At 39.2% G+C, this 14019-nt stretch overlaps 1 protein-coding gene across 5 annotated transcripts in view; it reads right to left on the reverse strand.

Annotated features, from left to right (window-relative positions):
- LOC117084198 (collagen alpha-4(VI) chain-like) overlaps nucleotides 1–14019 on the reverse strand; it is a 100649-nt gene that overhangs the window by 14915 nt on the left and 71715 nt on the right. For all 5 annotated transcript variants that reach the window (XM_033212694.1, XM_033212693.1, XM_033212696.1 and 2 more), the window contains 4 exons: nucleotides 13178–13213; nucleotides 11821–11857; nucleotides 9503–9514; nucleotides 8920–9413 (listed from right to left, as the gene is read on the reverse strand). In XM_033212694.1, coding sequence (XP_033068585.1) covers nucleotides 8920–9413; nucleotides 9503–9514; nucleotides 11821–11857; nucleotides 13178–13213 — 579 coding nt within the window. The remainder of the gene's footprint in view (nucleotides 1–8919; nucleotides 9414–9502; nucleotides 9515–11820; nucleotides 11858–13177; nucleotides 13214–14019) is intronic.

The raw sequence follows: 14019 nt of genomic DNA on the forward strand, positions 1-14019 counted from the left end.
AGATACTACATGAAAGCATTAACAAGCCATTTGGAGATACAAAGATGACATGGCTATATCTTCAAAGAGATTAAAATCCAAGTAGAAAGATAGATAAATGATTTTCAGACAAGAAAGAGCTCCAACAATATATTTTAGGAGCGCAGGAAGAGGAGATTCATTTCAAGGGAAAGGAACAGAGGGAACCTAATGAAAATTATGGCATCTGGCTCTTTTGAGATAATAAGTCAGATACTTAACTGGCAAAGAGGCAGGGAAATGCATTCTAGTGTGAAGGAACAGCATGTACAAAGGCCCAGAGGCGGACTGTGCTTATCTCTGGAATTCTGCTCAATGTTCTCGCTCCCACAGTTTAGTGTACACCCACCTCCAACCTGCAGCTGCATGGTGCACATCTGTGGAACTCCTTGCCACGTGGAGAAAACTGGCATGGAAAGTGAGTGCAGCGCTGCCAACATTCAACACTCAGATCTACTTCACATGATTATCGGATCCGAGTACTGACCAAGCCAAATGGACCTAATTAATCACCAAGTACTGAGAAAACAGTGTAGGCAGGAATATGACACATTGCTAGCCATACTGGAAATCACACAAGGCAATCTGGAAGGCTTCAGAACCCAGAATCCATGGCAATGTGTCAGGAGATATGAAGAGGCTGCGATAACTCTGGGTGCATCAATTTTACTCCAACAGTTGTAGGGAAATGCTAAGTTAGTGTACATTATTTTTTAAGCACAGGAAACATAGGTGAAGTATATTATAAAATGCAAAATTTACTTCACATGGGTGAAGTATATTATCAAGTGCAAAATTTCGGTGACTTTTAAAAGTAGTATGAAAGACTTCAAACAAATTTGAACATTCCCCCAAGTCTGCGTAAATTCATTCTCCTTTGTCTTAGAGATGGTTCTTAGGGAAACTTCTGTGCAGCACTAACAGATTAGAGGTCAGGAACCTAGGTGCTAGTCCTTCATCTGCCATAATTGGCTATGTGGCCTTGGATAAACCTCTGGCTTCAGTTTCCTCAGCAACAGAGTGTTAGGGAAAGAGTCAATGCCCCTGAGTTCTCTCACTTTTCCAACACAGCCTGGTCCTAGGTTACTACCTTCTCTATTTGCTTCTTGATCAGAACAATGTGCCAACTTTTCCACTTTGAGCAGCTCAGAGCACATAACTCTTCTATCTTTATTCTATTAATATTTGCTGGAAAACTATCAGATTCAACTGAATTTGAACACTTATCTTTTTAAAAACTTTTCTAACAATAATTTTATGATCATGTTTAAAATTTGTACTGTTCTTGCAAAAACAAAATTGTGGGAACAAAAGCACAATAAAAGTCCACAGGGAAGCTATGATTCAGTATAGATTCATCTGTACCTAGTGGTTATTAATAAACATTTAATTACTTTGACTTTGGACTTGCCAGCATGGTCCTTGTCACTGATAAAATAGACAAGATACTTCCTGAGAAAGTTCAAGCAGAGAGATAGCATAGAGGAGAGGAGAAAACTGTGTATGATTCCTACTGCAAAGTCCCATCAACACCAGAGAAGGAAATATCAGTAGAGTATTTTTAACATAAACCAAGAGGTCTGCTTGACGTTACTATAGTTTGAATCAACACCTACAGCAATTCTCTCAACCAACTTCATTCCTAAACGTCCAGTTGTGGTTTGTTGGGACTAGTTGTGTACTAAAGACAGGAGTATGTTGAGGAGAGAGGATATGGCAAAGGGGGTTATATTAACATCCTTTTTTGTTTGATAGTCAGAAAGACATTTCTCAAGGAGTACAAGGATGACTCTCAAACTTCAACTCTCAATATTTAAATACCTCCCCATGATCCCTGACTCAAACTTAACCCTGTGGGTTAAAGTCAATGCATCAGCTATTGTACTAAGCTGCCAGAAGCCATGGGATAATGTTGATCTCTGGGACTGAGTTGTGGGAGTCTCTTGGCTTGGAAAGATGGGAATGGAGTGGAAAGAAGCAAGTGCTAGAAAGGAGGATTTGCCTTGGACAGAGGAAGAGCTAACTGGGCCCTAAGGAGAGAGAATTAGAAACCATCTGTCATCAAGTTTAAGTAAGGGCTTGAGAAACAAGGACAGCAAACTGGAAAAAGTAGGGGGAAGGAGGCAGAGTGAGAGAGTAGCCAGGTAACCCGTCACTGACTCCAGGAGCTTGAGTCCAGTTTCGGTTCCTTCGAGTTGGCATGATCCCACCAAAGACTGCTATGAAACAGCCAACTCTTCCTAGATTCCTTGGAAAACATTAGGTGTCAGCATTGGGTTAAGGGTATAGGTTGCATAGCGAGACTTAGGAACCAGCCATATCTGAACGCAAATTTCAGGACTGTGTAGCTGAGAACAAGTAACTTCACCTCTGGCCTTCACATATCTGGGAAATGTACAATTATCATTATTAACTTGTAGCATAGCTATGAGGCTCAGACCAATACTCCTAAAACTTTAACATTTAGGCAAACCATCTGGGGTTCTTGTTATAAATACAGATCCTGATTGCTTACATCAGGGGAAAGGCATCACATTCTGGGTGATGCTGCTGCTGCTGCTGGTCCCTGAACCACACTTTGAATAGGGAGGGGTTGGGATGATAAGGCATGGAAAGCATGTGGCATGGTGGCTGGAACTCCATAGGCACTCACTATCAGATTTAATAAATAGTGGGCAAAGGGCATTCTTAAGAAACTCAGGAAGATGGTAATAGAGTGACACAATTGAGTAAACACATAGAAAGTGTCAGATATCCCTGTAGGTACCATGCCTTATAATTCTCACAACAATCCTGTGAGTTTACCCCCATTTTACAGAGAATAAATTAAGGGGGCCCCATTGCCAAATAACATACCCAGATTACATAAGGGACAAAACCAGGGTTTGAAGCCTCATTGCCTAATTCTTTCCTTTGGTGCTGGTCCTGGCCTTAGGGCATTAACAGTCTAGCGGAGAACAGAGCAGCCATAGGCCTCCTCTGAAAGGGCCTAACTGCATAACCCAAAACCATCTTTCTTCAGAAGAAATGTTTCCAACTTTAGACATGTTGATTCCTCTGATTTGATTGTTACACGATGTATATATGTATCAAAATATCACTTTATACCCCATAATTATATGCAATTATTATTTGTAAAAATAAAATACATATATTTATTGTCTCCCCAAAATAGAAAAGAATGTCCTACTGAAATTATCCGAATTTTGAAATTATAGAAAAATATCCCAAAAATTCATTTAGCCTTTCTCTTAATGTTTTCATCTTCTAAAGGTGATTTTTTTTTTTTTTTTTTTTTTTTTTTTGCTTCCCATTATAGCTGTAATTCCATTGCTTGGCCTTCTTTTTTAAGAGCAATACACATAAATAGAAATAGGGCCAATTCATAGACCTGTATCATTGTGTTATTGTAAAGATAAAATGCATAAATACAGGGAAAGAACTTAAATCTTCTAAAGTCTCTCTTCTTTTCGTGTTTTTGATTTTTGAATTGAAAATCCCATTGCTAAGGAGAATTCCAGACCTTGAGCAAGTTATTTAATTTCTCTATGTCTCAGTTTCATCATCTGAAAAATAGGCTCATCATAATACTTATCTCATTGGACTGCTGTGAGGATTAAATGAATCAATAAGATCTTAGAACAGTGCCTAGATCAATAAATGTGAGCTATTAGGCATTGTTTCAAGGGAACATGGGCTAGACTTTTTATAAAGAAAAACAAAATTTGAAACCTGGCCCACAAATTGCAAATTGCATTTTCCTTGTAATCCTCTGCTTTTTAACTTTAAAAAAAATGGGTCTAATGAAGTCTTGTTTTGAAATATAAGGCAATTAGACATTTCTTTTTTTTTTTTTTTTTTTTTTTTTTTGAGACGGAGTCTCGCTCTGTCACCCAAGCTGGAGTGCACTGGCCAGATCTCAGCTCACCGCAAGCTCCACCTCCCGGGTTCATGCCATTCTCCTGCCTCAGCCTCCCGAGTAGCTGGGACTACAGGCGCCCGCCACCTCGCCCGGCTAGTTTTTTGTATTTTTTAGTAGAGACGGGGTTTCACCGTGTTAGCCAGGATGGTCTCGATCTCCTGACCTTGTGATCTGCCCGCCTCGGCCTCCCAAAGTGCTGGGATTACAGGCTTGAGCCACCGCGCCTGGCCAATTAGACATTTCTTAACACGGGTACTAGGCACAGAAAGTTCAAATGTTTTAATGCAGTTTTATTTAGGTCTGAGACAACTCAACGGATGGCTTTATAAACCTTTTCAACATGCACCACAGCTTCTAAGCATGTTTAAATGGACTGGGAAGTTAGGACATCTGTTTACATAATTGCTTCAAATTGAACAACCATAATTTTTCCAGAAGCAGCATGTGGGTGTTGTTCGGAAAATCAAAATAACATAGAGGTGAAAGACAAAATCCCACACATAATCAAACAAAGCCTTCAGGCAGATAATTCAGAAGAAAAACCACAAGATATTTCCACTCTCCTAACTGAATTCCCCTAAGGCTGAGGAACAGAGTAGGGGAGGTTAAGTGCTGAATTTTCTGCCCAGTTGTGAAGAAATGAGGATTTTCTGAAAGGTCCTAAGAATGCAGTTGTCATTTTTACAGTTTCTCTTCTTACCAGTGTCACCAGAAATGAGGTTACTCATTACAGCTGAGCTGGCAAGTATCATTCAACATCCTTTGTAAACTGGTAAATTTAAAGAACACGAAGTTGTCTCCCAGCATCCTGGGGTAAGAATATATCCAATAAATGAAGAGAAGAGCAGATACGTACACACATCAATAAACGTAATCCAGCATGTAAACAGAACCAAAGACAGAACCCACATGATTATCTCAATAGATGCAGAAAAGGTCTTTGACAAAATTCAACAGCCCTTCATGATAAAAACTCTCAATAAATTCGGTATTGATGGAACGTACCTCAAAATAATAAGAGCTATTTATGACAAACCCACAGCCAATATCATACTGAATGGGCAAAAACTGGAAGCATTGCCCCTGAAAACTGGCACAAGACAGGGATGCCCTCTCTCACCACTCCTATTCAACATAGTGTTGGAAGTTCTGGCTAGGGCAATCAGGCAAGAGAAAGAAATAAAGGGTATTCAATTAGGAAAAAAGGAAGTCAAATTGTCCCTGTTTGCAGATGACATGATTGTATATTTAGAAAACCCCATTGTCTCAGCCCAAAGTCTCCTTAAGCCGACAAGCAACTTCAGCAAAGTATCAGGATATAAAATCAATGTGCAAAAGTCACTAGCATTCTTATACACCAATAACAGACAAACAGAGAGCCAAATCATGAGTGAACTCCCATTCACAATTGCTTCAAAGAGAATAAAATACCTAGGAATCTAACTTACAAGTGATGTGAAGGACCTCTTCAAGGAGAACTACAAACCACTGCTCAGTGAAATAAAAGAGGACACAAACAAATGGAAGAACATACCATGCTCATGGATAGGAAGAATCAATACCGTGAAAATGGCCATACTGCCCAAAGTAATTTATAGAGTCAATGCCATCCCCATTAAGCTACCAATGACTTTCTTCCCAGAATTGGAAAAAAACTACTTTAAAGTTAATATGGAACCAAAAAGAGCCCACATTGCCAAGACAATCCTAAGCCAAAAGAACAAAGCTGGAGGCATCACACTACCTGACTTCAAACTATACTACAAGGGTAGAATAACAAAAGCAGCATGGTACTGGTACCAAAACAGAGATATAGACCAATGGAACAGAACAGAGTCCTCAGAAATAACACCACACATCTACAACCATCTGATCTTTGACAAACCTGACAAAAACAAGAAACGGGGAAAGGATTCCCTATTTAATAAATTGTGCTGGAAAAACTGGCTAGCCATATGTAGAAAGCTGAAACTGGATCCCTTCCTTACACCTTATACAAAAATTAATTCAAAGTGGATTAGAGACTTAAATGTTAGACCTAAAACCATAAAAACCCTAGAAGAAAACCTAGGCAATACCATTCAGGACATTGGCATGGGCAAGGACTTCACGTCTAAAACACCAAAAGCAATGGCAACAAAAGCCAAAATTGACAAATGGGATCTAATTAAACTAAAGGGCTTCTGTGCAGCAAAAGAAACTACCATCAGAGTGAACAGGCAACCTACAGAATGGGAGGAAATTTTTGCAATCTACTCATCTGACAAAGGGCTAATATCCAGAACCTACGAAGACCACAAACAAATTTACAAAAAAAAAAAAAAAAAAACATCAAAAAGTGGGCAAAGGATATGAACAGACCCTTCTCCAAAGAAGACATTTATGCAGCCAACAGACACAAGAAAAAATGCTCATCATCACTGGTCATCAGAGAAATGCAAATCAAAACCACAATGAGATACCATCTCACACCAGTTAGAATGGTGATCATTAAAAAGTCAGGAAACAACAGGTGCTAGAGAGGATGTGGAAAAATAGGAACACTTTTACACTGTTGGTGGGACTGTAAACTAGTTCAACCATTGTGGAAGACAGTGTGGCAATTCCTCAAGGTTCTAGAATTAGAAATACCATTTGACCCAGCCATCCCATTACTGGGTATAACCAAAGGATTATAAGTCATGCTGCTATAAAGACACATGCACATGTATGTTTATTGTGGCACTATTCACAATAGCAAAGACTTGGAACCAACCCAAATGTCCATCAATGACAGACTGGATTAAGAAAATGTGGCACATATACACCATGGAATACTATGCAGTCATAAAAAAGGATGAGTTCATGTCCTTTGTAGGGACATGGATGCAGCTGGAAACTGTCATTCTCAGCAAATTATCTCAAGAACAGAACACCAAACATCACATGCTCTCACTCATAGGTGGGAATTTAAAAATGAGAACACTTGGACACAGGAAGGGGAACATCACACACTGGGGCCTGTTGTGGGGTGGGGGAGAGGGGAGGGAGAGCATTAGGAGATATACCTAATGTAAATAACGAGTTAATGGGTGCAGCACACCAACATGGCACATGTATACATCTGTAACAAACCTGCATGTTCTGCACATGTACCCTAGAACTTGAAGTATAACAAAAAAGAAAAAAAAGAAAAAAGAAATGACAGAACTGAGATTCAAGTACACAAACTGGCATGTCCTTCTCACATACCATTATATCCCTTTACTCAGAACCTACAGCAACTAAGAGGGCAAGAGCATCACAACAAAGGATCATCTATATGCAAGATCCCAACACTGTCTGCCCAGGATCCCCTCTCAGAGAGCAGCACTGATGAGCATTGGAGGGATGTGATCACACCCCAGGAGTCACTCTCCAAATGTTAAGGAAATCCCTTCCTCAGAAATAAACACTTTGATAATTACACTTGGAAGGGAGCCTGGATGTTAACTAGTTGCAACCCCCTCTCCATTTTTGAGCTGAGTAAAATAAGACCAAGAAAGATGAAGAGACTTGTCCAAAGGCACCTCATTATTGATGAAAGAACCAAAGACAAAAGCTACATCTGTAATTTAATTAGTTATTTGTTTATATCCTGTCTTTATAAATCCATTCTAGCAGTTGTTGAGGATGTACCCTACCAACCCACCCTGTACAGACATCACACTAAGCCAACAGGGGATGTAAGGATGAACAAGGAACTCATCCTCTGCATTTTAGCTTCCTCAACTCACGATATTTTGTCCATTCTTCCCCACAGTTTGCAAGCTGTCACAACTTTATTGATTCTTAGACGCATATTCAAAGCTGTCGCAACAAAATCTCTCACCTACCACTTCTGCTGCACACTGAACCTTCAGAGAAAATTAAATGGGCTGAATTGATCAGCTATTATGTTGAGCCACATAACATTTCAATTTCTGCAGCTCAAAACTGGTGAAATATTGTCAATGTCCCATAATCCAACCTAACATTCATAAGCTGCCTGGAATCTCTTAAGAAGAAAATCGCCCTTCGTTCTGATAAATCATCCCAGATATTCCATGAAAGTGTGTTGCATGGGTTTCAATTAGGAAAGTAAAGTCTGGAGAATAGATAAGTAAATAAATGGTTATGTATACATACAATGGAATGCTGCACAGAAATAATAAAGAACAAACTTCCCACACACACAACATGGAGGAACAAGAAGACATGCCATGTCGGCTGGAAGAAGCCAGATACAAACAAGTACATGCTGTATGACCCAATGTATATGATGGTCCAGAACAGGCAAAAAGTACTTGATTGTGATAGAACTCAGAGAAGCAGTTACCATGGGGAGTATATGGTTGCATAAAGAACTTGAAGAAAACTTACAGGGCACTGCATGCTGAATGTGTTCTATATCTTGAACTACGTATCAGTCACAGGGATTTAAACATACATAAAAATTAATCCATCTGTATATTTAAAATCGCTGCACTTTGTCCACTTTGTTACATGAGTATGTATGTTATACTCTAGTTTTTAAAAAGGAAGAAAATTATATTCTCTGACCCCCAGTGATACAGTTTAGTATAGTGGTTAAGCACAGGCTTTGGAGGCAGACAATATCTGCTGCTAACTAACTATTTGGCCTTTGATGATATATTTAACCTCCGTAAGCCTTGGTTTTCTTATCCCTGAAATGGAAATAAACAATAACACCTACATTACAGAGTTGTGAGACTCATTAAGTAAGATAATATTTATGAGGCACATAGCACAGAATAGGTGCTCAAGAACAGCCAGTGGGTACTAGGAGTAGTACCAGTATATGGGCTATACTGAGAGCCCTCACTCCTGGCATACACATCAATTCCAGGGAAATTCTTTCCCTGAACACCTCTCATTCCTCATGTGGTCCTTGATGGAGAGGTAGAAACCAAGTGTTAGGGCCCCCAGCTCCCTGCCCACTTGTGGTTCCCCCTACATACCAGCAGAGTGTCTGGGAGGTTGTGCCCCTTTGTGAAGGTGATGACCACGGGGATGATGTCCACTGCAGCAAGCTCCAGTGTGGCTGTATTGATGGCAGCTGCATCATAGGCCCAGCCCGCCTGGAAGAACACAGCCACCTTCCTCATGAGAAGACCTGAGCGTACACGTTTGAACACGTGTCTCGCCATAAACCTCATGGTGGCCCCAAGGTTCCTGCGGCCAGATGAGTGCTCCAGGGGGATGTTCCTGATAGCCTCTAGGAGTGCAGCCTTCTCCTTGTAGTCTGAGAAACGAACCAAGTAATTGGTTTTGACATTGTAGGAAACAATGGCCACACGGGCATCTGTTGGGCAGTTACTGTCACTTATTTCCATCTTCATCAACAGAGACAATAAAATGTTTCTCATCCTCTCAAAATCCAACGGGGAGACATCATTTGACATGTCCAAGGCAAAGGCCACTTCGGTTGGGAACACTGGGCATTTGGAAATACCTTGAGACAACAGATATACAGATTTAAGATGTTCTGTAATGCCTCAAAAAAGGTAAGGATTAAAGTGAGTAAGAAGGAATATTATTTACCTTTTGAACAAGCTGGAAGGGAAATTATTTTGGAGAGAAAGGAAGACATTGTTAGCTTATGTAGGCAGTGGCACCTTTCCCATGTATGTGCTTCAATAGGAAAAACCATCTCCTTTGAGAAATTCAAGCGTGGCCTTCTCAAGCTCCTGCTGAGTAGGGCAGAGACCTCTACTTGTCCCCCAGAATCCATTCTCCCTTTTTTTCTATAGTCATGGAACCCCCAATTTTGGATTGGCCCTATGGATGCCTGGGACAAAGACAACATTTCCCAATTTATTCATCTTACAAGTTCTAGGTAAGAGAATAGGAAAGATGATAGGTAAAACTTTGAAAAAATATTCTTCTCCTTTCCCTTCCTTTCCCTGGTGGCTGAAATATAGATGTGATGGCTGAAGCCTGATATATTTTCAGACCATGAAGTGATTTGGGGAATAGAACACCCCATATACACACAATGGCAAAGCAGGAAAATATAAAGGGGCTGATCTCTGACCACCACAGGCTCCATATCAACCTGAACTGACTAGTTCCAGCCTATGGTTTCAGAAATAACATTTGTACCACTGTTACTGAGGATTTAGGTCACATTCAACTGAACTTAAACCTAATGAATACATCGAGCTATTCTGAAACTATATTATATACATGTATATAATATATACACATATAAAATTACATATATATTAATTATAAATTATATGTATTATATATGTGTGTGTATACAAGTAACATATTTTCAAAAAATACTAAAAAAAAACAAAAAATTAGAATTACCCTTAATTCATCATGTGTATGTATGTGTATAAATAATAAATATAGAATTATTTCATTTCATTTTATAAAACTTGGAGCTTAAGATATATTTATTCTGAATCTTTATTCACTTAATATGTAATGATTTTTTCCATCAATAAATTTAGAGCAATATCATCTATTCTACTATATAGATGATCCTTTATGAGGAGTATACTTGTACATGTATCTGTGCACGTTTGTCCAATCATAGCCCTACAGAAATCCCTATAAGTATTGATTTTATATGCATGGTCCAGCCAATTGCTCTTCAGAAAAATTGTGTCAATTTATACTTACACCAGCAATGTGTAATCTTATACATTTCTCAATCTGAATAGGGATTTTTCTGGCATTTTTAAAACACTTCCAATCTGAGAAACAAAATGGGTATCTGATTGTTTTAATTTGTACTCTATGACTTCTGGTGAAATTGAACATTTTTACAGGTTTATTGTACATTTGTATATTTTCTTTTCTGTCTTTTGCCCATTTTCAACTTAAAAGTGGTGTTCGTTTTTCTGTTTTTACTTTTAGGTTTAGCCATTATGCAATGTCTGTGTTTGTAGATAAAAACGATTGAGCAATAGCAATTTTTTTGTATTTCAGCATGATATAGTAAGGAAGTTAGTTCCTTTGCGTGTGTCCTTTGCTTATATTGCAAATTATTTTTTCCCACTTTTCTGTTTACTTTTGACTTCATGGCATCCCTCAGTGTAAAAGGGCTTTAACTTTTTATATGGTTAACTCTGACACTCTTTTAATTCATAATCACACTGATGATATTATTCTTTATGATTCTGAGGAAAAAAAATTCCAGAATCTCCCTGAACAGCCACTGGATGGGAACAGAGAGAACATAGAAGGGTTAGGGTAAGAAAGGCGGGATGATTGTAGAGAAAACCCAAACTTCCAAACTAAGCAATTTGCCAATTCAACATTCTCGCCCCATGGCCGTTAAGTACATAAATGTACACATCCTAGGACACAAATATCCTGGAATGCATTGAACATAGTAAATAAATTCCAACTTGGGGAATTTATTTAAGTAATGTGACAAAACATTACTTAAGATTGGATTGTTCATAATTCCATTTTTCAAACACAACTGTAAATAAAACAAGACGGATTTCTTCTCAAAGGGTGACTATTGATCCCTCTTATTTAAAAGGGTTACATTAAAAGAACAAAGTTCCTCTGTTATGTTTTGTGATAAGCAGCAGCGAGATGTAGGCACACAGGTGTGCAGTTACAACATCTCCTGGGGCACAGCACTGCTCGGTGGAGCTTCTCTTCATTGTTGAGATGGCATGCTCTCAATCCATTTTATTTCTGAGACCACATTGGGAAAGACTACTTACCTAAAGGGGAACTGAGCCCACTGTATGAATTTATAAGAGCCTTTCACAATGAATAAGGCATCTTCCAAACCTCAGCCAAAGCCTCAGGTGACTTATGCCCCTAATCCGTAATCCATCCCCAGCTCATACCACTGGCTCCTTTTAGGCCTTTCCAAAACAACTTACGGCAGTTTTCACGTGTGAAATCAACAATTTTGCAAGGCTGTTAAAAAGATGTGGGAAAACAGGAAAAAGGAAAAAGTATTTAACTTGAAGCATAGTTGTATTCACACTTGTCACTTAGGAATGTCATATGGATGTTATCAGTGCCTATCTGAAGCTTTTTAATCTACAACAGAAAACCCCAAAATTGTCAGAGCAGATGAGACTATTCTACAATTACATTTCCAAATCCAGTCGATATTTTAAAAGATTTAAAAGATGTGTGTGCAATATAGTGCCCATACTTTTGGAGACAGGTAGATAAGGGGTACCCATTTTTTAAATCTGCCTTACAAAGTAATGGAATCAAACCTGATTTTGAAGAAGTTGAAATCAAAGAATCTCAGCAGAGAATGCAGGGAAATGCTTTCAATTCTTGGCACTCTGTATTATAGTAGCAATTCCTATATCACTTCTTTAGAATGACTGCCAAGACAGGCACTCCTAACACCTCACCTAGTCATTACTCTTCTTTCCTTTGATCCCTTCCTCTCTGTTCTGTTCTTCCCTCCATCCCAGATCTCATCACTTCCTGCTCCTCAGTTGCTTCCACACCCCCCACCCCCTGCCTAATAGTATTTTTGTACTTGGGAGATGAAACACTATCACAACTTTTGAGACTGTTTTCAAGTGTTCCATGAAACACAAAAACCTGTGCTATACAAAAGCCTGTGTGTGGGTTTATAAATACTTTATAAGCAGTTTTTGAGCTTTACAAAAAGTCACATTACAGAAAGGTAGTAGCCTCAAAGTCTTTTCTTTTTTAACATCAACTAGTGTTGCTCCAAAACATCCCAATTCCCTGCTGGATTTAAAATATCATTCTACTATTTTTATTTGACTTGGTGATAACATTTCAAAGTAAAGTCTATAAACTTAAAGTACTAACAGAATTTGTAAGAGGAAAAAACTAAAGAATCTTTAAGATTAACAGATTTCTATTTTGTGACAGTGGAAAGCTTTGTGTTCTAAGAAGAATAAAGTTTTGGCTGGGTGCAGTGGCTCATGCCTGTAAAATCCCAGCACTTTGGGAGGCTGCGGGAAGTGGATTACTTCAGGTCGGGAGTTCAAGACCAGCCTGGCCAACATAGTGAAACCCTGTCTCTACTAAAAATACAAAAATTAGCCAGGCATGGTGGCGCACGCCTGTAGCCCCAGTTACTTGGGAGGCTGACGTAGGAGAATCTCTTGAACCCAGGAGGTAGAAATTGCAATAAGCCGAGATTGCATCACTGCACTCCAACCTGGGCGACAGAGCGATATTCCACCTCAAAAAAAAAAAAAAAAAGGAATAACATTTGGAATTAAAATCTTCACCTACCGTCATTTCTACCAAACCTTTGGGGCCCTTGATACCCTGGAAAGAATGTAAACTTGAGTTTAAAATGCAAAATTTTGAGATCCAACATGTTCTTCTACAGAGCTGGCAAAATAACTCCACCACACTACATAAACCATCTTCTGTCCTTTGCTCCCAGCCCCAGAGTTCTGTCTGACTCCTTTAGGAAGTGCCTAAGAGGTGTATCCAAGACCTCTGAGTCCAGGAGGCCTAGACAGAAACACTTTTAGAGGACACAGGTTCTTTTGAAAGCATAGCTTCGGATCACACTCAGAAAAAGGATTATCCCAGATCCCAGGACCATTCATCAATAGTTCTAAAGTAGACCTCAGTTCCTCCCTTATCTTCTCTTCAGGCCATCCAGCACCACCCTTTTTCAGCCCTAATACTGAACAAGAAGTCTTCTCTGGAAAACTTCAGATTAGAGCTTCATGGCTCCAACCTCTGGGAGTCTAGAGATCATTGTTCTTATTTAGAATCTACAAGGTTGTAATTTGTGACCTCAGGCAGGTCACTATAATTATCTCAGCATCTCAGCCTTTGTTTCCTCTTCTGTAGAAATACCATGAATGGTCCTTTTAGCACTAAAATTTTTATTCTCTGACTTTGTCACACCTCTCCAGTAAACCCTAGACTGCATTGAGACCACCAGGTTCAATCCATGGCTGACCTACTGTGCCATCCCTCGTGGATTGATAGTCTGGCCTCCTAGGACAAGGCATAGAGCAGAAGAATCACAGCCTCAAAGTCTTTCCTTTCATATCAAATGATGTTCCAGGGAATTTTAAAAATATTCATGGACTTGCAACATTGTTAGTTAAGAT

This window comes from Trachypithecus francoisi, unplaced genomic scaffold (genome assembly GCF_009764315.1).
Source record: "Trachypithecus francoisi isolate TF-2019V2 unplaced genomic scaffold, Tfra_2.0 Lachesis_group0, whole genome shotgun sequence".
NCBI classification, from domain to species: domain Eukaryota; kingdom Metazoa; phylum Chordata; class Mammalia; order Primates; family Cercopithecidae; genus Trachypithecus; species Trachypithecus francoisi.